The 23,510-nt window shown below is 42.8% G+C and overlaps 2 protein-coding genes across 6 annotated transcripts in view; both read left to right on the forward strand.

Moving 5' to 3' along the window:
* The window catches only part of slc23a2 (solute carrier family 23 member 2), a 39,748-nt gene extending 30,708 nt beyond the window's left edge, over window positions 1-9,040 (forward strand). For all 3 annotated transcript variants that reach the window (XM_030060893.1, XM_030060894.1, XM_030060895.1), the window contains 8 exons: window positions 125-306; window positions 1,119-1,239; window positions 1,683-1,839; window positions 2,519-2,666; window positions 2,807-2,912; window positions 3,020-3,287; window positions 3,384-3,479; window positions 3,817-9,040. In XM_030060893.1, coding sequence (XP_029916753.1) covers window positions 125-306; window positions 1,119-1,239; window positions 1,683-1,839; window positions 2,519-2,666; window positions 2,807-2,912; window positions 3,020-3,287; window positions 3,384-3,479; window positions 3,817-4,091 — 1,353 coding nt within the window. In that variant the 3' untranslated portion in view covers window positions 4,092-9,040. The remainder of the gene's footprint in view (window positions 1-124; window positions 307-1,118; window positions 1,240-1,682; window positions 1,840-2,518; window positions 2,667-2,806; window positions 2,913-3,019; window positions 3,288-3,383; window positions 3,480-3,816) is intronic.
* Window positions 9,041-9,939: 899 nt separating this feature from the next.
* rassf2b (Ras association domain family member 2b) lies at window positions 9,940-23,253 on the forward strand. 3 transcript variants are annotated; one of them, XM_030060897.1, is made up of 10 exons: window positions 9,940-10,255; window positions 16,087-16,160; window positions 16,921-16,996; window positions 17,330-17,481; window positions 18,291-18,406; window positions 19,117-19,259; window positions 19,622-19,775; window positions 20,011-20,132; window positions 20,387-20,484; window positions 20,981-23,253. In XM_030060897.1, the coding sequence occupies exons 2-10, from the start codon at window positions 16,108-16,110 to the stop codon at window positions 21,048-21,050; spliced, it is 984 nt and encodes a 327-aa protein (XP_029916757.1). In that variant the 5' UTR covers window positions 9,940-10,255; window positions 16,087-16,107; the 3' UTR covers window positions 21,051-23,253. The 3 variants fall into 3 exon arrangements, with proteins under 3 accessions (XP_029916757.1, XP_029916756.1, XP_029916758.1); XM_030060896.1 differs by having other exon boundaries at window positions 9,941-10,411; XM_030060898.1 differs by lacking the exon at window positions 9,940-10,255 and adding an exon at window positions 13,932-14,089.
* The last annotated feature ends 257 nt before the right edge of the window (window positions 23,254-23,510 follow it).

Here is a 23,510-nt window from a genome sequence, read left to right on the forward strand (position 1 = left end):
ACATCTTTATGTTCCTGTCAATTATGGGCTTTTTAAGCTGTGGACGTGCGTCATGGGAAAAGGTTTCGGTCTGGATACACTCATCTAATATCAGTCTGTCTGTCTCTGTTTTGTGTCCCCCCAGATCCAAGGGGCTATCATTGTGTCATCTTTGATTGAGGTGTGTATCGGAGCACTGGGTCTGCCGGGGGTCCTGCTGAAGTACATCGGACCTCTGACCATCACCCCCACTGTGGCCCTCATCGGTCTCTCTGGCTTCCAGGCCGCAGGGGAAAGGGCTGGAAAGCACTGGGGAATTGCTATGCTGTAAGCACCGACTCACGTACAGAGAAACACACCTGCAGGCGTAGACAAGAACATCCTTAACCTGCTGTAGAAAGCTGAGGATTTACATTTTATGCCCGTAGCTAATGCTCTTGTCCCAAACCACTTACTGTGAGTGCAGGCAGCATGAGTTAAACATTTAGATCATCACCTTTACAAGGAGTCAATTTCCTGCAGTAGATTTTTTTTTTTTTTAAATACAAAATGTTGAGACCCGAGATTGAGGAAAGAGAAGAAACCAGACATGAGGACATAAAATAGGAGTTGTTTTTTCACGATCACTTTGACGAGTAGACAAAGAAGATATTGTAAAATGTGACTCACACAAACACGCCACATAAACCAGAGCACAATCCAAACGTGCTTTCAGAGGTGGCCTTCCTGCCTACACCGATAAGCTCTGATATTCAGGTGGTGTGACAGCACATCCTGCTGCGTCATGGCTGTTTTGCACTGTAGCCAGAGGGGCTCTCGTCTCCCCATGCTCCACAGGGATGGGGGATTTTTGCTGGTAATTGCTTTTGATTTGCACTTTCCTCGGCGATTACACTAATTGATTGACGTAGACGCCTCTGGAGTCTTAGCTAGAGCTATAGGGGAAGAAGAGGAAATCCCCCAGTAATGTAGGGGAATTAGGGCCCGCCTATAAATATATAAACATGTTTATACTGCATAAGTTGTCCCCAAAGTTCCCCGTAGCTCCCAGGAGAATATATTGAGAGAAGTGAGAATGAGAGAGGATGATCAATATCCGTTTTGACACAACAAACTGAATACGAGTTTTCTCTCTGCAGAACTATCTTCTTGGTGCTGCTCTTCTCCCAGTATGCCAGAAACGTCCAGCTCCCTCTGCCCATCTACAAGGCCAAGAAAGGATGGACTTCTTATAGGCTACAACTCTTCAAAATGTTTCCAGTAAGCACACACTCTAATGACACTGATCATCAGTCTGGTGGTGTTGGGAGGTTTTCCCTTGCCATGCCACTGTGTGCTCTTTTCCCGCCCTCTGCTGGAGACATAGTAAATAACAGCTGGTGGAAAAAGGCAGCGTCGCATTAATTCACTCACATTTCAGACTTAAACCTGTCTTCCCAAAGGGCATCCCATTCATGCTCTGCTATTTATTGACTCACTCTTTACTGTAAGATTAGAGTTTGTAGCAGTTAGCGTGCCATCGCCTTAGAAACGGGTGTCCACGTACAAGATCAACCACATTAAACCACCTCTCATGTTCACTTCTTTTCTCTCACGGTGTGTGCTAAGATGTATTAACGGTGTAAATCAGAGGAGGGGAGGAGACGGTCAGTGAGTGTATCTACCAACAAAGTTTTTTTTTTTTTTTTTTGTCTTTCACCCAGATCATCATGGCCATCCTGGTGTCGTGGTTTCTGTGTTTCATTTTCACCGTGACTGACGTTTTCCCGCCAGAGAAGGACAAGTACGGTTTCTACGCCCGGACAGACGCGCGCCAAGGGATCCTAGCAGCTGCACCGTGGTTCAAGATCCCTTATCCCTGTGAGTCTGTTGCTTGCGGGTGGGAGCAGGTGTCAAAAAAGGAGGGTGGTGTGTGTTATGTCTTTCTCTCCATTAGCTTAGTTCAGCACCTCTGGCATAAGCCATTCACATTTGTGTTGATTCACCAGCTAACTAAAGGCCATGAGGACTCAGAAATACTGCCACACACTTTAAATTAGCATTTAATTTCAGCGTTAGAGGGAGAGAAAGTCAGTACAAAATGGTATACAACGCTTTGCTTCTGTTGTGCTCCGTAACTTAATACTGGTAACCGTTAAGCCTGAATATTTCTTGAAAGCTTTCCCAGGAAAGAAAATATGGCATATGGGGGGAAAAGAAAAAAAAAACTTGGATCAATGCCAAGTATTTTTAGGGAATTTGGATATTTCAGAAACAATAATGTTGTTATACTCCTTGCTTTTAGACCGCCTTATGTTGCATATTTTGACATTTGTTGCTATGAATATTTGAGAGATTTTGGATTCTTCATACTAAGCACCCAAATTTAAGTCAAGACAAACTCCTTATAGGTTAGGGGCACCTAACCTGCCAGGACAGGTGAGCTAAGGCCGGTGTCGATAAGACAAAGGATTTATCAAGATATTTTGTGTTCAGATGAGGCTTTTACTCAGTGCTGACCAGCAGAGTGTGTGTGTGTGTGTGTGTGTGTCCCATGCAGTTCAGTGGGGCGTGCCGACAGTCACAGCTGCAGGGGTGATCGGCATGATGAGTGCGGTGGTGTCCAGCATCATCGAGTCTATTGGTGACTACTACGCCTGTGCCCGCCTCTCTTGTGCCCCTCCACCTCCCATCCATGCAATCAATCGGTAAATCTACACCTCATCTATCTTTTACTCTCCCATATTCACTCTGTACACCAGAAACTGCTTTTTCTTTCCTAAAATTGTACAGTATTTTCTTATCTGAAAATAATGTATTATTTTCATTTCTCCCCCTGTTGTTGTAGGGGTATATTTGTTGAGGGTATGTCCTGTGTGCTGGATGGTCTTTTCGGGACAGGAAATGGCTCCACCTCCTCTAGTCCCAATATAGGCGTGCTGGGAATCACTAAGGTAACACACAGTTTCAAAAATAATGTATCCAGTCAATCTCACAGCTTTCATTTTGTCTCATTTTCCAAATACGATTGGTTTCCTAACTGGTGTGATTGATCCTCCAGGTGGGCAGCAGGCGTGTGATCCAGTATGGGGCATTTATGATGCTGCTGCTGGGGCTTGTGGGTAAATTCAGTGCACTGTTTGCCTCCCTGCCCGACCCTGTCCTGGGAGCTCTGTTCTGTACGTTGTTCGGTATGATCACAGCGGTGGGACTGTCCAACCTGCAGTTTGTCGACCTCAACTCTTCCAGGAACCTCTTCGTTCTGGGGTTTTCCATTTTCTTCGGCCTGGTGCTTCCAAGCTACCTCAAACAGAACCCGCTGGTCACCGGTGAGTGGAGAGGAGAGAGGCGTCGATTTGTACAAACTAAAAACAACAACGTATTCCAGTCAATTGCTAAACCGCTCTCCTCCCAATCTCTCCCAGGCATCGTTGAGATAGACCAGGTGCTGAACGTGCTCCTGACCACCGCCATGTTTGTAGGTGGCTCTGTTGCTTTCATACTGGATAACACTATTCCTGGTAAGTCTCACTGTTGATAAGCTAATACTGTTAACCCATGGTGTTATGATTTCCAAAAATCCCATGAAGAACATGGCCTTGCCCGTCTTTTTTGGAGCTGTGCCATTCCTGTACTGTTTGACATCTGTGCATGCCAGTTTCTAGATTCTGGCCTAATGCCCAACCAGGAGGCTGTGAGCAATGAGCCGCACCTGCCACAAAGACATAATATCATGTTCCAGGGAAACAGGCATGGTTTAAACTTTCCTGCTTGTGGTTTTGGAAATGAAAACTGTGGCCAGTCTGTCTGAGAGTGTGACTTACCATCAATCTCTCCTCCCCCTCCCTGCCTCCTCAGGTTCCCCAGAAGAGCGAGGCATCAGGAAGCTGAAGCGCGGGTCTGGACCCAGCGCAGCAGAGCTAGAGGGGATGAGATCTTACGACCTGCCATTTGGAATGGACTTTATCCGCAGACACCCCATCTTCAAGTACATCCCCATTAGCCCCACCTTTACAGGCTATCAGTGGGGGATGCTACGCGGCGCCTGCAGGAGCAGGATGGCACACGCAGAGCCAGGCAGAGGAGGAATGGGAGGGGAGGGCGGCACAGGACCAGGGGAGAGTGGGGTATAGCACTTAGGCTGAATCTGGGGAGCGAGGGAAATTACACAAACACAAATGGATGGGAGAGTGGAGGAGAGAAAGAGTGCAGGGTTTAAGGTTGTTTGGAAGCAATGTGATGTTCCAGCCCCTGTCATGTGCTTGTCAGGATATTTTCCTTTAGCCTGCCTCTGTCTTTTCCCAAGTCAGTTCATGCTATTTTGAGCATGATAGAGCAAGTCACAGCATGCTATGAAAGATGTCATCATTAACAGACAGGTCAGGTGGTGTGTATGCGTGTGTGCATGCAGCACTTAATAATGGATTTGTGCATTAATTATATCCCCGAAATGACAGATCATGGATATTACGGATTTGCCTCAAACACAGTCACATCCACCGCCATAAATCATGAACACGATAACTCAAATACCTTTTTTCATTATTTTTCATTTTGCTGTGCAGAGGGGAAACCCTTTGGATTTTGGTTGCTCCATGAACTTTGCTCTAGCACTACCATAACTACCATCACCTGTAGTTTTTTGTCAAATCTGTTCAAATTTGCTGTGTAGAGACAGTTGTCAGGTGTCATGGAGGATTATGTCATTTCGGGAATATACCCAGCTGTCATTCACCGGCAGCACATCCAGTTTAATCGCACTTTTCCAACGTTAATACAGGCAAACAAAGACAGATGGATGCTAAACAGCCCGCCCAGAAACTTTTAAAGCAAAATTTTTGATTAATGGACCCATTTGTAACTGAACATTGCCAATGTGCAATCCCTGTTTTTGCAAACATGTACTCGAGGAATTTTGCAAAGCACATTTTGTTAAAAGTAGATTTGACTGAGGATTATGCAAAATCAGACTGTATGTGTCACTTGTCTGCCAACTTGATATGCAACTACAGGTGTGCAGGCACACATGCACACGCACTCACACCAATACCCTCACCAAAACTAGCTCAAGCTTTACAATGCACGTAAACTGTAAAGATCATGCAGATAGATGCAAGTTAGCTGTCCTTAGCCATGCACAGTGATTGTGATGTTTGTTTTGCATTATTTGCTGCCTGAGTTCAAGCGGAGAATGTTGCTCCACAGCTCACTCCTCCATTTCTGTAGGAACATCCTCAGACACCAGTTGAAATGCAGCATGTCAGATCAGCTCTCGTCCACTTGAGAGAGAAAACAAGTAGACAGGAACAGGGCTTGTTCAAAAACTACTTCCACACATCCCCAGTCCCCAGTTTTTTTTATGTAGAAGGGTGCTAACATTGATAACTAAGATGGCCCATGGGAATACATGGGTACACATTCACTAACATACCAGCTTACCTACTACCTTAATGAGTCAGTGTTATCCTATACATCATTTACTCAGTGAATGATGTATTGTTTTTGTGGTGTTAGTATTACTAACACCACCAAAAACCCTCTTGTTTCTGAGCACACACCCACCTCATTTGGCTGTTAAATGGGAATTCAAATCTATTTTGCTTCAACGTGGAAGAAGAAAATGCACTTAGTCGGCTACCATAATTGTGCAATCACTGCAAGATTTTATATAGTTAAGATATCTTTTCTATTTCACTAATAACCTTAATTTTGTTATGTTTTGTGTTACTTTGTGCAGGCTTGGTTCTTTTTCTAATATACGTAGGCACATGCATAATGATAATGGCTTTAAGTTATGCCTGACTTGTACTGTCATGAAGACAAGTGCATGGATTCAAAAGGAGATGGTACACAGTCCACAGACAAGTGACCCCGTTTGACAGATGTTGGAACCTTTTGCACCCAAATGTGACACTTAAGATCGATAAAATGCAGCGAGAGGAATATTCCTCGTGACCATCACAGACCTCTTTGATCCTCTACGTTGTTCTGCATTAACAGTTATAAAGGGGGTCACTTCTGCTGTTTTTCACCAATAGTATGTGAACATGCACAATTTACAGACACTACACTATAAACGGTAACTCCCTGCCAATATCCAAACCTGCCTAGTGTTTCCAAATACGTTCCCTGTCGCCTTGCACTCTGCCAGACTGCTTACTTGGATGCAGTGTAAGACTTCCAGAGATACTGTGTTGGTTTGGATATGTAGGGTTTATGTAAAGGTGAGGAGCGGGGTGAGAAAGTTGGAACTGCATTTTTTTTTTCCGTTCTCTCGATGGCTCACCGATTGTACCATGTTTTGTGTCGGCCTCCAGATCATCACTCTTGTGGATTATTATAATGAGGATTGTTGCTGATGTCATTGCTCCTACTGATGTTGTTCACTTACTCAACAATGTTTCCGTACCATTCCTCCTCCCATCCTCATTCACCCAAAAACATCCCACTCTCATCTCACATCTTGGACCTCTGCCCTTAAAATATGAAACTTGCTTGTTTGTAGTTTACTGTTTACATTTGTTACTGTTCATGCCTGTTGTAATTTATTCTGTGGCAGCATATTTGGCATGTGAGAAATCCCTCAGTTGTTGCAGACAGACTGAGTTGTTTAACAGGAGGTTTCAGAGCACCAGGAACCTGACTGACATGGGCATGACCTTAATGAGACTCTGACCTGAGAGAGTTTTCAGCTTGTCCGCAGTGTTGCCCCTGCTGGTTTAGAGGATTGCAATATAATCCTCTCAGCAAGTGGAGAAATTAGCTCAACAAAACCAGCAGCTAAAAGAGAATTATAAAATGTCCAGGAAACGTGAGATTTTTGCTAAACCAAAATGCTAAAAGCTCTTAAAATTAATTTATTATCTAATTCTGTTCTTTTTCCTGCTGTTAATGCTGTACCAAAATATTTCTCAGGCATTGGCAAAAGTCACTGCAAAATTTGTTTTGAAATGTCATCCCAAATTTACTGGCATATTATCACATTTGTTAATCCTATTTATGTATTTATAAGAAGAAACTTGATGTTTAATCACCGTTGCTTGAAGCAGATTTATGACTCTTGCAAAAAGTTGAAAGGATATTTATTAGAGTTTACTTGTTCGTACCCTGTAAAGAATGGTGCGATGCTTTGTTGCATTAGAGCGATAGATGGATTTGGCCACAGTGACTGACCAGTACACCTGCTCTCAGCCTCGGCTGCCATCAGTGCTTTTAGAAACTCTCCTGGGGACATCAGCATTTTTCTAAAGATAGTTTCTAAAGATGTGAGCTGCTCATAGGCCATTCCATGTCTATCAAGTTATTTTGAAAACAACAAAAAAACACTTTTAAACATTGAACTGAATAGTTTTTAGTGAAATTTAAGAGTCAGGGCCTTTTTATTACAAGTACTGTTTGCACATGTGTGACAAATGTGTGCCAAGATTATCACGAGTCAGGGAATGATGCCAACCTGACACCTTAAAATGCTGCGATTTGTTGCTCGGTAGTCACACTAGAGAGACTATCATGATCTATAATTCAGTATAATTGTTTTTTATCAAATTAAATATTGACCTGAAGACAAGTGGTTGACCCACTTTGTGATTGGATACATTTGGGCCTTAGAATGTAATGGCACAGCTAGCTAGTGACCACTGAAACTTGAAGATAACTCGAGAGAATGTGCGCTGAAACCGCAAATCTGAAAACTCAAGTGAGGGTTGGTAGCGGGTCAGGTGTAGAGGCAGTGTAACGGGGTGACAAAGCGACCACCGGCACAGCTGGGACAGTGTTATTTCCACACCGTACCTAATGTTCACGTGCTTCTTTGTGGCTTTGCTACCCGTGCTGTGAAACCTTGCCCCAGGACAGAGAGCCTTCACCTCCCTCTGCTGCCTCCCTCCAGAGGTGGGGCATTTTGGAGGGTGGCTGTTTGACCATTTTGACACCTCGTGGTGATTTTTTTTTTTTCTTTTTCTTTTTTGTACATGCACACATTTAAAAAAAAAAAAATCACATGCACAATCTTTGACCCAGTTTTTTGTGGCATCATCTCATGTTAATGCAACTAGCAGTTACTTGTCCTGTCACATCCTTCCTCTCCACCGTCCACCCTCTCTCTTTATCCTCCACTCCTGCAGTGAAATATGGTATCAGTGTCCTCTCCTGTTTAGTGTATCTGTTTAATCTGCTCTGAAAATCTTGCTGTTAGTGTTAAGGTTTTTTCGGATGGAGGAGAAGACACCGGCTGGCCACCTTGTTAAGAGCCTGTTGGTTGCCACAAGGCGGCCCACAGAAACTTGCCTCATGGTCTGTTACATTTATTCCCTCCCAAATGGTCAGGATGAGCATCTGGGATCCATGTCTGTGCCTGAAGACACGTTTCTCTCGACTTGGACCTTAACCTTCCAGTTCATGTGGTTCCTCTCTCGGGGGAGGCAGGTTCCTGAAGTTTGTGCAGACGAGTGTCAAACAAGGTTAAAACCGAAACCTCGTCCTTGAGCTTGAACCACACTCTGTGTTAGTGAAACTATTCCTGAAAGAAGGCTCTTAAGAAAGTGGCCATAAGGTGTATGACACAAAGAATCCAATCCCTTTCAGTTATTTTGAAGGGGGTGCTACCTGAAGAATATACTTTTGTCTATCTCAAGTGTTTTATCTTTTTCAATGTTTTTCTTGTTTTTTATACATCATTTTTATGTTTTTACAAAACAAGTATTTGTAAGAAATAAATCATACACTTTAATCTTAAATCATGCTGGAAAGCTCACCATTTTGTTGTACTTTTATTTAAAAAAAGTAAATAAGTTTTGATTCTATTTTAAATTCGTGGCTTGGTGGAATCATTCTGTTTGTTAGAACGTTTTCATATTGTATTTTTTTATTCTAACATTGCTTTTTGTTCATTGTTAACGCAATATCAATACGAAAAAAGCTGGTAAAGATTAAGTAGATGTAAAAAGAGAAAAAAGAAAAGAAATGTATATTGAATGGATTACGGTGTGCTAAACATTCTGGAAGATAAATTGTGTATACTAATTGTAGCAACAAAATGTTATATTCTTTGTTCCTAAAACTATTTAATAAGATGTTACAGAACAAATAGAGTCTTCTGTCTTTCTTGGATGTAGAACTTAATTGTGATTATAGCTGACTCTTTTCTCAGGTTATGGTCAAATTCGGGAAGGCAAAAGCTAAACACAACATTTCAGAATATTGCAAAAATAAGGCTGCATATCTCACTTGAGGCCGATCTGTCCCCCTCTTTCCCTGCCTCTTCAACTCTCCATCCCCATCCCCGTCCTCCCCCTGTTCCCTGGCATGCAGCCCGTCCCTGGGAAAGAGATTAGGCATATTGTTGTGTCTGGTAACACACTCCGCCATTCACCATCAGTTGACACCGCAGGGAGAGCAGATGTGACTGAGCCGATTAGGCTCGCTGACAGACTGATTAAGGAATAGAAAAAAATCAGTGATATTAAATCTTAATCTTAGAAATGGAAAAAAAAAATAATCATGATAATAAAAACATAGATATGGCCCTATTTATAAGCAAAAGGAATACTAAGTACCCATTTGATGAAAAGGAGCTATCATGGGTTTACAATAAACAGAATAATGGAAATGATTGGAGATTTTAAAAGAGCTGAAGACTGTTAGGAAAACAAACTCAATGTTAACATGTTTACAAGTCTACCACATAGGCGCATGGTGCCACCTGCAGTCTAATTCATCTGCACACTCTGCTTTTCATCTTCCGGGGCTGAAATTGCCGGTTGAGTGTGTTTATGTAACACCCATTAACACATTTTATTTGCGTGGTATTTTTCTCTCTAGTATCTTACTACAACTTGCTGAGGCTGTTATGCAATTTTTGCCACACGGAGTCTGCTCTTAAAGTATTATTGTGGCTTTAAATCTACAAATGGCAGGGAGTAGTTTGAGTCGTGACGTTTCAAAAAAATCATTTAAAGGAAGGTGATGGGCTCGCTGAGTGTCTCTGTGGTTATCCGGCTGCTGGGCTGAGCAACACAGGCCGCTGTTGCATTGTGTCTGTCCGTTTGGGGCTCCCATTGTTTTCGGGTTTCCCCGGTCATTCATCTGCAGCACGCGGCCAAGCAGCGCGAACAAAGGGGCGTCAGGGTCGCCCGCTGATTGGCTCCCCGAGTTGGACGCTGCGAGCTCCGCTACAACAGATGGGGCTCTCCGCTCCTCCGCCTCCTGATGAGCGCACGGCACGCCAGCGCCTGAGACGCGCACCGGTGATTGTTTCCGACGGGAGGAGGAGAGGGAGCGGGGTGACCGAGGAGCAACGGTAACGGGCAGTGTGTTTAGGCGAAACGTGTGTGGTGTGTGTGTGCGTGTGTATGTGTGTGTGAAGAGGAAGGAGGAGGAGGAGAAGCGGAGAGCCTCGGGTTTCCTGGTGTGAGAGAGAAGATCCTCAAACTCGGGAGGAATCATCAGCGGCGCCGTGAGTAAAGCTCATGTGAACATGGATCTCGCCTCAGTGCTGCAGGCTTTGATTCTGGGTGTAGTTTTGTTTGATGGCGCGATTGTTTGCACGATAGCCAAAATAAAACTGGTGTGAAGATGGAGCTTTGACAACACACAAGGCAACATAATAACACGCATTCTGTGCGTTCAAGCAAAGGCGAGCCTAATGGAGACCAGACATTTCCCATATTTGGTGCATTTTATTCTCATGTGATAATAATAATTATAAATAGGACGCTCGGTGGCATTTTGTTTGATGTTCCAGTCTAAATCGTGTCTTGTTAATGTGGAAATCTTGCATCCCATCAGTTCGGTCTCTGTGAAGGAGTGTGCACAGCTATGTATTAATAAAAACAGTGTAAAACGGGTTACATAACAAGAAATAGATACTTAGGATTCTTCTCAAGACACACACACACACACACACACACACACACACGCACACACAAGGCTGACTGGATAAAAAGAGTCCTTTGGGACCGACCCAGTGCCAAACAGAGGGGCATGCTGCCTGCTTTCCTCTCCTGAAGTCGTGAGAGAATTAATAATGTTTTGGCCTGGACTTTTAATCATTAATAAGATATGCCTCCAGCTAGGAGAGGAGATATAGTTTCAGAATAACCCCAAGAGCCGGGAGGGCAGATTTGACTGAAGGTCAAGGCAGGCATGGGTTTATGACAAACCTAATATGTCTAATGGGAAGCAAGCAAGAGAAAACACACACTATTTTTGGCACAGTGCTCCTGAGCTAGTTTCTGGACCTCAGATGTTTTTGGTGTTGCCATGACAATGGTGACAATAGTGTAGCAGAGCATTAGTAATGTGCAGGCTGAAGGGGCGGCGGAGGTGAAAGCAGTGAAGGTTTTGGACTAATTCATCATCTCGGCAAAAGAAGCTGACAGGTTCAGGGGCAAGAGGGCAGAAAACAAGTGTGTCAATGAGAAAGACAGACGGGAGAGCGGCTGTGGGAGTCAGGAAGTTGTGTGTCTTGAGTTTTAATAGGCTGGTGGACGGCTTCCAGTCTTTCATGAGGGAGAGACAACAGCGCAGGCAGCTCAATAGGAAAAGCAGACGGCAAGAGAGAAGCAATTTCATAATCAAAAAATTGGACAGGATGGAAGAAATTGTGAGTGCAGCATGAAGCAAACAAGCAGAGGAGGGGGCGAGGGAATGAGACATGGGAATGTAGAGAAAAGGGGAAAGATGGAGTCTGTGGATTGGCTGATGTGGCTGTTGTAATGAGCCAGTGGGGAATTCAGGGGAATAACAAGAGCTATATTTGCACCACTGTCCAGAACACAGAGCAGCGTCCGGCTTTGAGACAAGTCCTGGTCTGGGTCAGCCACAGGGCAGACCGGCTGCGTTTGCATGCTGTGGTCAACTTTTACAAAACCCCAGGGAGCTATCTCAAGCATGGACGTCTACCCGATCAGATTCACACAGACTACAAAATTTATTACATCTGTGTTTGGTCACGAGCGGGTAAATTTGCTTTAAATACTAAACACAGGCATTGCACACAATGAAAGATAAGTTGGCCACATGAAAACCTTCTAAGTCCAACTGATTGCTGATTGTCTTGTTTACACTTCAACAGAGGGATTACATGGGTTGAGAAGGCTGACCTCTTGGGCTTATGAAACACTTTCAGGGCCCACCAGAAAACATCAAATGTGCATCCTCATCCAACTAAAAGAAGGCTCTGCTTCTCACTTCCTGAAAACATTTGACGATTCACATTTTTCACCCAGTAGTAGTTGATAGGGCAAGGTGCAAACACTGAACATGGGACGTGTTCATTGTGACATTTAGCAGCAGGAAATATTGGAAGCTGATACCAGTGCCGGTGAAATACCACAATTCTTGATATCTGATTTCATACCACAGCAAAAACAGAAATCCCATTCAACACACACTCCTCTCTTTAAAAACTGTGTAAACGTTACCAAGCAAACAAACTGTGTCTCAAGTATTTAAACAGTAGAATAAGAACACCGAGCTAGAAATGCAATATTGACATGTAGCAAAGGCTGGGCAGTGTATTGATATTATATTGATGCTGTGATATGAGACTAGATATCATCTGGGATTTTGGATATCATAATATTGTGATAAAGCATGAATGTTGTCCTGGTTTTAAAAGCTGCTTTACAGTGAAGTGATATATTCTCTGAACTTACTTGACTGCTCTTTCTGCCTTGTTATTGGCCTTTACCCAATTTGTTATTATATACACATAACTGATGATTATTTATCAAAAAATCCTATTATAGTCACCAATAGTCATCCTCGCAATATTGAGGAATTTGGTCAAAAATATCATGACATCTGATTTTGCCCTACCTGTAACCTTCAAGTAGAAAACAAAGAAGCCCAATGAAATATTAATTTTGAATAAGAGGAACTGTGTGAAATGTCCTGCTGTAACCACAAATACAGTAACATGATTATGTGCTCACATTTTGATTCACACTCCTGTCAACATGACCGCAGCTGTAAGGGTTTCAGTCGTTAAAGTTTAAATGAAATGAAAGTTTAACCGTACAGGTTACATCATTGGGATGACAGCGTTAAGTTACAGAGTGAGGGATCAAGCTGTGTCAGCGCCACTGATACTAAAAACACTTGGATTGTTATCTTTTTCAAAATGTTGGTAGTGACTCGGTACCAAAGTGTCGACTTCCCTTGTCGCAGGAACATTAAAAGTTAAGTGTCCAGTATCAGGAGCCCCCGGGGGAATTGCGAGCAGGACAAATTTTGTTATCAGATGTTATCAGATGACAGTTTAGTCGGCTAGAACTTGAGCCGTTCTTGTGACTCACCAGACAATTGCGACATTGTCCCGGCGTGACAGCAGGCCACATGTCGGTTCAGGACCAAGAGCACGACCCATTAATGAGTCTGCTCCACTGCCCTTGACCAAGAGCATGGTATTAATGGCTAATGCTGTCCATTGTTTAGGTCAATAGTGAGTGTTTGAGCGTTTGACAGGGCCAAATATTGGTACTGAAATATTGATAGAGCTCGACAGCGGGCTGGGCTTATGGGTGTTTAATATTTCATTCCCTCACAGTGACAGAACACGTCGGGGTCAGAGATTGACAGCCTCAGATTATGATCAGCGCCGTATGTTTAAGGCTGCCTTGCCGCTCGGCTTATCAGCGGTTTTGAATATCTTTGTTTACAGTACGCTGGAATCAAACATGCATTATTGATTGCATATGTGTTTGATCTAAGATGTTTATACTGCAATAGAGAGTGTGGCAGAGAGAGAGAGAGAGAGAGCAAGGCCCTTCATGTTACGGGTCTCTCTGTTTTGTTCTGCCCTGCGCCCATGTGTGTAAACTTTTGTTTGGGTGCGCTCGATAAATCATCAGTGCTGTTTGAATTGAGGAAGTGTCAGGGTGTGTAAAGGCTGGCGTCAGTTTCCTGTGCGACTGACTCAGTAAAGGGGGAAGCGATTAACGGAAGGGGAGGACTTCCTTTAAACGCCCGTGCTCGTCCGTGTCTCATACCTCTGCCACTCATACGGACAGGCCGTGTTTTCAGTTTTAGAAAGACGCTCGGGCTTCCCGGGACGACAGAGCCGCTGATACCTGAGGATACTAACAAAACCTCCTTCCTCATCTCTCCTTCTCTAGCAGTCTTCATCACGGTAGGCCTTCTTATAGTCTTGTAACACACACACACTAATGCCTTGCTTAGTGTATTTCACTGGCTCCCAGTATTTTCTTTGCTTTAGTTGCTGTCTTGCTGAGTTGTTTTATAAGTGAATAATAAGAGGAGTAATGCTCAGTGTTGATTTGGAAGAGGTTTTAAGAGGGCGTTCAACTAAAGAGCACAGTTTCAGAAATGTCCTCTGTGTGTTTGTGTGTGAGAGAGAGTGATCGTGTGCGTATTTGCATGCAATATGCGCTGCCATGTCAGACTCACAGATAAATGTTTAAGCAGCTGAAATGATTTGGCCCGGCAGGTGGGCCATGTGCCCTGCACCTGTTCCTCTTCTTCCGGAGGCGTCTGTGCAGGCCCCTCTGTGGATTCACAAAGACACACACACACACACACACACACACACACACACACACACACACATACAAACCAATTCCTTTAGCCAGGAAGGAAGGAAAACCCTTTGGGGGCCTGGATGCCATTGAAAACATCTGCATGTCTGTGTAGTGTTTGTGTATAAGAGAGGCAGGGAAAGACACAAAGAAAACAGAGAGAGACAGAGACAGAGAGAGAGAGAGAGAGAGAGAGATACCACAAGAGAATTAAAGTGTGCCAGGAAAGAGGAAACACAGGCGAGAAGCGGAAGAGAGTGTGGAGAGCAGCTGTCTCGCTCAGTCACACCACATGTTCATGATGGTTTGGAGGAGCAGAATACAGCAATTAGTCCTGAGACGATTAGTCAATTAACCGCTCAGTTGATCAACAAAAAATGAAGCGATTTATAATTTTGATACCAGATGAAACAATTTAATAGTTCATCAAGTAAATATACTAAACAGTTTACAGTTAGTGCTCCATAAATGCCATGGTTAACTTTCAATCAATTTATTATTACCTCACCACCGGTCTTGCACCTTTAGCCTGATAACTACAATATGTATATAATTGCTGTTTCTGGTCATCTTTTCCCTAAGCAAGCACCATCTTTTTATACCTTTTCCCACCATTCTTCCACCCATTGGTGTGTATTCATTCCACTATATGAAAATGAACTTACAGAGATGTTCCTGAAAACAGCACCACTGTTGTGTCCGTTCTCCACTGGAAAATAATCCCCAGGGAAACATTTGCTTTACATCGTGAATGATCAGTTCTGTGGTTTATCAGCAGCGGTGACTTTGTTAACCACACAAGCAGAATATAACAAGGTGGTTGTTTCAGGCAAATCATACATTGTGAAGTCTTTAGTGCCTCCTCGTGATTTGCAGAATGGCGTGTCACAATGTAAAATGTGGGTAAATGATGGTAAATAGGCCAAACATTCAAAATCACTGATATGGTCCTGTAACATTTTATAGACAAAATGATTAATGGATTAATCAAAAAATAATTGACAGATTAGTCAACAATGAAAATAAAATGGTAAAATGGACTGCACTTCTATAGTGCTTTTCTAGTCTACCAACCACTTAAAGCACCAGTTCACACACACACACACACACACACACACACACACACACAATGATGGCAGGGGCTACCATGCAGGGTGCCAAGCTGCCCATCAGGAGCACTTAGGGGTTCAGTGTCTTGCTCAAGGACACTTTGACACACTCTGTAGAGGAACTGGGGATTGAACCAGGAACCTTCTGATTACCAGATTGACCGCTGTGCCTCCTAAGCCACGGCGTTGCTTAGTTGCAGTCGTACCGGCAACCAGTTGATATTCTTGTGAGCCACTGGTCGATCTGTCTCCACAAACGACAGAAAAGCAGATGTGTGGTTACTGTTTACTGTCTGAAGCCACTGTCCACTTTCCTCCTCCTCCTCTTCCCTTTCTCCTCCTCCTCTCCGGGCTTCCCCCGTCTCGTCTCCGTCTCCGTGGTGACGCCCCAGGCCGTATTCTTGCTGGTCATGAGGAGTCATGGGACTCAATTAAGACGACGTAAAACTGATGACTCTCTCTGTTGCTCCTTTGTCTGGCAGCTCCTCTCATGCTGACTGAGAATGGATGACACACACGACGGGGTTCAGATCGGAGAAAACAAGTTCATCAGCAAGTAAGAGATTACACGTCACAGAGTCTGTTTCTCATGCACACACACCTATCAGTGCCCGGATGGCGGCTCTAATTGCCACAAGGAGTTAGCTGTGGTGTGTGACTTCTCTATCCAATTGCTGTTGTTTTTTTCACCTTTTTAAAGTTTTCTGCATCCCTCTTTTGATGTGCTCTGCAAAAAAAATCTTATCATAAGTCATTCTGTCTCATCTTCCATTTTGCTTAAAATAAATTGAAAAACTGTTTTTTTTTTTAATCAAGTGTCATTTTCTTTATCCTGCCTTGTTTCAACATATTTATACATTAATCCTGAAACAAGTGAAACTGCATTGGAAATAAGTGGGATTATCTCATCCCACAGGCAGATGTTTTTTTTTTTTTTTTTTTTTTTTTTTTTTTTTTTTCATTTAAAGACTGAATATGAGTCTAAATGACTAGTTATGACTGATTTTTTTGTGGTATGTATAATTTTTTTTTTGGTTCAGCGGTTTTTCTTCAGAAAGTCCACAGCTGAATCAAACTTCATGCACACACACACACACACACACACACACACACACACACTGACTTAAAGTGCAGGAGGTTTAGTATTTTAAATGCCATGCAAATCAGACAGCTTGACTTTAAAGTGCTGATGTCCACCCTTCACAAACCTTTGATATACGAGTTCTTTTTAAAGAGCAGAGTGAAAATCGACAGGAGGCAGTATTCTTCCTCCCTCCGATCTGCTCAGCTCTGTAATTCAACATCTCTGTCTCCAGGGCAACCATCCTCTCACATCTGAAGACATACAACCTCTACTATGAAGGACAGAATCTGCAGCTCAGGCACAGAGAAGTGAGTATTTGTGTGTGTGTGTGTGTGTGTGTGTGTGTGTGTGTGTGTGTGTGTGTGTGTGTGTGTGTGTTTGAAAGCTAGTCCAATGCCATTATCTGTTGTTAAAAGCTTTACTTTCCTGTCCATCGGAAGCGTCTGAACGTCTCCTCGCTCTATCAGGGTTTGTCAGTCGTTCATTGACTCCCCTCACGTCTCCCTGTTGTCCTTTTTACTTTTGCCCTCAGTCATTTGCAGTTTAATACACCTCACCCAACACTGTCTCTTCCCATAATTTCCCCTTGCCCAAAGGGGGTAATAACCCTATTATTGATCGGAGCTCCTTTCCCCTAACAGGAAGAGGGCGAGCTGATCGTTGAGGGCTTGCTGAATATCTCCTGGGGCCTGCGTCGACCAATCAGGCTTCAGATGCAGGATGACCACGAGCGAATCCGACCGCCTCCCTCGTCCACATCCTGGCATTCTGGCTGTGCTCTGGACAGTCAGGGGTAAGGAGCAGACAGATCCAGTTACACTTCACTGACCGGAAATGGCAGTGAGTCACTCATGAGGTCAGCGGGGGCAGACAAACATTAATTTGTCTGAGGAGAAATTATCATCCAAGGCTGAGGTGAAGAATGCTCAGCAGGCGTTCATAAATTAGCATGTTCACTTGTTATTTATATATGCTTACAGTGCATACTTGATTCCATACTAAAAAAAAAAAAAAGAAGAAATTCACCCTTTAGATCTGCAGCTTCTAAATATTTTGATGCTAATTTTAAATCTTTTGATGAAAGGCCAGAAGTCCCCTGATGAAAGTGAACATTTTAAAACCTGAGTTTTTGGCTTAGTTTGGGATTTTGCCTCGAGGTATCACTAATCTTTCTGTGTCAATGGGCACTGAGTCCCATTTTCAGCTCTAACATCCCATTTGTCAAATGAAGCTGTTCTTGTGCCCAGACTAATAGGCCTCATGGGCATGCAGTTGGCATTTGACTCGTTCTGGGCTGATATCTCTCTGTCTCTGTTTTTGACCTGTCTGGGCCAAAATGGCCTACATTCAAAGCTCCTGGCATGTGATTTGAGGTGTTTAATTATTTGTGTCCCTCAAAGGTGATGGGGGTAATAATACAGACAAAGTATTTTTCACTTATCAGAGATGATATTAGCCCTGGCAGCAGTACCCATTAAACACTTTAAAAAAAATATTTGACAGTGTCCATTACAGCTCTTTCAGACTGCTTTTCTCCCACCCTCCCTTACCACTTTCTCTCCCTTTCTTATTCCTGTGGTCTCCTGTGTTTTGTCTTACAAGCTCCCCAACCAGCACAGACGGTCAGCAGCCGACCCAGAAGAGCCCACCCACCGTGGAAGTGACAGCACCTGAAAACCAACCTGAAGACATGACCGGGATGTTGGACGCGACACAAGGTGGGTGGGTGCCCTTAGCTCCAGCAGCATCAGACGCTGTCACGCCGCGTGTTTGCTTAACAGAAGCAACTGCAGAATGAAACTATTTCACTCACTGAAGTCATGTCTGGTTTGTGCATTCTTATCAGTTTCCAAGAAAACATGTTGGCCAGTAAAATCAAATCAGCCTATCTCTAAAAGAGAGACTCTAGACTCAATCTGTGATTGACTCTCAGCCAAAAAAGCTATTTGTATGGGGTAAACATATCTTAATGAGCTTTCCTCTCTTTATCTGCCTCATCCTGTGTGGTCCGCTCATCTGAAACACTGTTCAAAGGTTTGTTTTCCTCCCTAGTCGGTACAAGTGACTTTTTCTTTTGGTGCAGTAAAGAGTTTTATCCCAGAATTACATAACTGCCATTTGAAGTGTGACACCTACGTTCACAAAATGGTTGTCAGCACAAAAGTTAAAACAAATTGAAGAAATGGAAGTCTATGTTGAAAAATAAACTAAATAACAGATGTCAATCACTCAACTAATCAATCAATCAGTCAAAAACAGGAGGGATTTCACAGTCTACTTCGAAGACATTGCATGATTAGAAAATCACTTTTCCCGTAATGGATACAAAGCATTTTGGAGCCTTTATTGTTGTTTTTTTTTTTATTATTTATTCACGAGAAGCAGCAGCAATACAACTTTTTTGTCCTCCTGGGTGTTCATTTGACAGAGGATGATGGGAGCTCCGCTCAGCTTCTCAGGACGAAGAGCGATGCTGGGGTTTTGAGGCGGGGCCAGCGACGGTCACCTAGCGACCAGAGGAGGATACGACGACATCGCTTTTCCATCAATGGACACTTCTACAACCATAAGGTGACCACAGCCCAGGGTGTCCACCGGTCCTTTAAAAAAAAAAAGTTTTACGGCATTATCATTTTGATTTTAAAATTGGTCTTAAATGCAATCACAAGTAGCATGAAATAGGAAATAAGATAGAAGGTACTGGGCCTAAACTCTCTTAAATTTGGCTCTCTGAAACTTTCAGATATCCTGAACACACACAAATACATTGCTTATTCAAACACATACACTACACATGCATACAACACAAACACATATGCACAAACACACATGCATGCACAGAGGCAACGTGTTGTATCAGAGATGGTTAGGGGTTAGACCGTCTCTGGTTGTATTTCAACATTAAAAACAAGCGTGTTCCTGTGTTCTCTCAGACTGCAGTGTTCACGCCTGCGTACGGCTCGGTGACTAACGTCCGCATCAACAGCTGCATGACAACACCTCAGGTGCTGCGAGTTCTCCTCAACAAGTTCAAAATCGAGAACAGCCCTGATGACTTTGCCCTCTACCTTGTGCATGCAAGTGGAGGTGAGTGTGTGTCTGTCGCTGTGTACAGTGTTTTATTTAGTTTTTATTTCTCCAGGTGGGCCCGTGACGAGAATATTTTTAACTGCAGTGATGAATTACGAGGTGGGGCTGTTGGAGGATTCAGGCATTGTCAAAGGCAAAGCAGCTGCTGTGTGTATTATTTTGCATGTATGCACTTTTAACTATTGTGTGTGTGTGTGTGTGTGTGTGTGTGTGTGTGTGTTTAATGTTTCAGAGCGTATGAAGCTGAAGCGGAGCGACTATCCTCTGGTGCTGAGGGTGATGCAGGGTCCATGTGAGCAAGTCTGCAAGGTTTTCCTCATGGAACAGGACCTGGGAGAAGAAGTGACGTATGATGTAAGATCATAAGGATTCATGCTAAATGATGACTTTTTTTTAAGAGGGAGAAATGGACTGACCCTGAGATGCAGCAGTACATATATACAGATACTGGTTGTGAATGAACATTTCCTCTCCCTTTCTCATGACAACATCCATACCAAGAAAAATTTCCCTTGTGGTTGTAAGGCCACCAGTGTACCCCCTCATTTACCTCACATCATCCTGTCTTTTTTGTGCTTGGTCATGACATTTCTCTTCCCTTCCACCAGGTGGCGCAGTACATCAAGTTTGAGATGCCTGTCCTGCAGAGTTTCATCACAAAACTGAAGGAGGAGGAGGACCGGGAGGTGCAGAAGCTCAGGAGAAGGTACCACAGATGCTAAAGGCAGCTCCTTCATCACTTCATGTGGGTGGGGATGGGTGGGAAGGGGAAGGGGAACAAGGGATTGAGGGGTAAGAGGAAAAGAAAAAGAAAAACTCCTCACAATTTTGCACGCCCTGTCCCACTGATTGATGATGCTGACTTTTTTCCCCCTTTCTTTCTTTTTTCCTCTTTTCTTCCTCTCCAACTATAAAATATATAATATAATAATGTAGAGATGTGAAGAATGGCACTGCAGAACAATAAAGCGAAAGAAAAACTACCAAGTTGTTTTACTTTTTGTTTTCTTTCTTTTTTCTCTCTCTGTTTCTTTCGGTCCACACAGTCATTTACTACATCAACTCATCCTTTATACATATGCCCCAGTCATGTAACATTTATCAGTGTTAAATCACTTGTTTTGTATTTGTCTTGTTATTATCATTAGATTAATTTCTGCTCACAGTGGTTTGAACTTTCTCTCTCCCTCTTTCTCCTATAGGTATAATTACCTGCGGTTAATAATTGAGAAGCAGCTTGGCTGTCTTCCTGAAGGGACGAGCTGTATGTGATGTGGCTCCTGGAGATGATTCCCTTTACCAGCCCTGATATGTACACCAACTCTGACAGTCTCCGCTCCCAGACAGCCAAGTTTTTCCATCCAACTGTGACCAAACGTCAAATGAGACTGACCAAGAATCGCCTGACCAGAAAGCAATGTATGCATTCCCTTGACTTCCTGTCTCCATCTGGGTCTTTGGTGATTTTTACCATCTGACTCATATTCCCTCCTTGTGCCCTGTCCAGCCTACAGGCGATGCTGTAATATTAATATGTGTATATAAAGCTCGACCATCACAGCAATAATCTCAGATCCAAAATTATATCCATTTTTCTGGCACTTGCCACATGGGGTGGTTTGCAGCCTTGACACAGATCCAATCTACTTAACCTGTTTTTTTTTTGTTTGTTTGTTACTCTCATTTTTTTTTCATGCCATACAGTACACAAACACACTCACACACATTCCTTAAACCTCACACCTCATTGCTCTGTTCCTAATCATCATCATGTTGCGTTACCTCTAAAAATTAAGCAGAAAATTTTATGTTATGTGTACCTCCCTGATTGAAAGCTGATAACTCTATCCTTTTAAAGCACAATGTGGTCTATGTAAAGTGCCTGTTATAATGGTTTGTCCAAGCACCAAGGCAAGAATTACAATAAATTATTTTGAAGCTGTTGCTGTATAAAAAAAAAAAATACTATGGGTTGTATCAGGGAAGTTGCAGCTAGAGCCATGACAGAGTGACACAGTTTGGATCGATATTAATCTGAAAATGGACCAGCGGCGTAAAGGTGGCAGCCTCCCGGTCCCATAATGCACTGGGTACCCAGCGTTTCTACAGCGGCAAGAAAATACTGGGCCGTCGGGCACTTTGCAGTGGGTGCAACTTAATTATTCACCATTTTCTGTCAGTAAAGCATGTGATTTCAAACCCGGAGGCCACCATCTTTGTGTGTCTCGCTGTCTGAAAATTTGTTGACTCATGCAGTTGAAGGAATTCAGTGGCCCTCTTCATTTTGTTGCATATTAGACGTTCACTGCAGGGATTATAAAAGGTTGTGTAGGATTTATGTGTGTGTGTGTTAAAGAGAGAGAGAGAGAGAGACTCATAGTGACAGCTGCCTCTGTGCTTGCAGCTTTTCTGCCGACATTCAGACTGAATGTCAAAGACAAACGTATGATCGCAGTTAAAGAAAAACTCAACTCTATCAACACTTAAACACTGTTAAAAATCTGTTACTGGTGGTGTATGTTGCATTTCTAAGTCCCTTTTGTCGTTTTGAGATATTTCCTTTTAACTGGCCACATCTTGAAGAGATATTTCCAATGCAGCTCCATTGTAGTTTGATAACAAAAATGTCACCCATGTAAAATGCCAGTGGTATCAGGCTTTGTGTCAGTTCCTCAGGATCAACGATAACGGTCATACTGGAAGAAGTCTAACGAACAGGACAAAGAAACCGTTTTTTCCACTGACAAACTGGAAACTGAAACGTTTTATTTTGTAAGGGAGCAATTCAGTTTTTCTCCAATGGAAAAACTTATTTACTACTCTGTTTCTGTTATTATTACTATAGCTCTCTGCCTACATGGAAAATAAGAAAAAGTACGCAACAAGATGATTCTCGTTTCTTCTGTGAAATGTAGAAAATCACTGACTGAAGTCAAACTTTACGATGCTGAGGAAAATTGGATACACCAAAGCAAATTACAACACAAAATAATTCCTGGGAAGCATTAAACATCACCGATTAATGAAATATAACAGTGTAAGAGTGTCCAGGGATGGATTTTTCCTTAAAATCCAACAGAGAATGAAGGAAAAAGTGCACACAAGATGGAAGTCCCCCAGTTGACTGTGAATTACACCGGTGAGAGTGTTGTCAGTGTGTGAGCGAGCGAGTTTTTTTTTTTTTTTTTTTTTTTTTCAGAAGCAGCAGTTTGCCTCTACATGTACAGTTCTTTGCATATGTCTGCTTTGTGTGTGTGTGTGTGTGTGTGTGTGCGTGTGTGTGCGTGTGCGTGTAATTCTGTGAGTGAGCATGCTTTATTTTTCCTCAGCCCTAATAACACTTGCCTGCTTTTGAGCATTTTGTAATGTTTCCTTCACAAAATAATAACAGTTTGAATGAAGCTTAGTCTCTCAGATGTTAAAAGCACACGCCACTATTTGGAAAGTGTAGTTTGTTTTTTTACAATGATTGTAATTTAATAAAAAGTTATCTTGAGGGGAAAAAATGCTCATGTGTGCCCTGGTCATTGGGTAAAAAAGCCTGAAAATGTTATGTAGGAATGTTTCTATCTGTGTTTCTAAATCTTGTATAATTTGAAATGATATAATACCACAATTGGTATAAACAGACAGATGTCACAATATACTATTATGTCAGAGAAGTCAATCAAAGCTGTGGGTTAACCTTTAATTATTATTTATTTATTGTTTATTTGTTAAGTAGGTGAGCAG

This window comes from Myripristis murdjan, chromosome 9 (genome assembly GCF_902150065.1).
Source record: "Myripristis murdjan chromosome 9, fMyrMur1.1, whole genome shotgun sequence".
NCBI lineage: Eukaryota > Metazoa > Chordata > Actinopteri > Holocentriformes > Holocentridae > Myripristis > Myripristis murdjan.

What these genes read in the sequence shown, in the direction of transcription:
- rassf2b (XM_030060897.1), top strand. Translation starts at nt 16,108, where the DNA reads ATGGATGACACACACGACGGGGTTCAGATCGGAGAAAACAAGTTCATC. An exon ending in GAAAACAAGTTCATCAGCAA is followed by an intron (nt 16,161 to 16,920) that starts GTAAGAGATTAC and finishes CTCTGTCTCCAG; the next exon opens with GGCAACCATCCTCTCACATC. An exon ending in GATGTTGGACGCGACACAAG is followed by an intron (nt 18,407 to 19,116) that starts GTGGGTGGGTGC and finishes TTCATTTGACAG; the next exon opens with AGGATGATGGGAGCTCCGCT.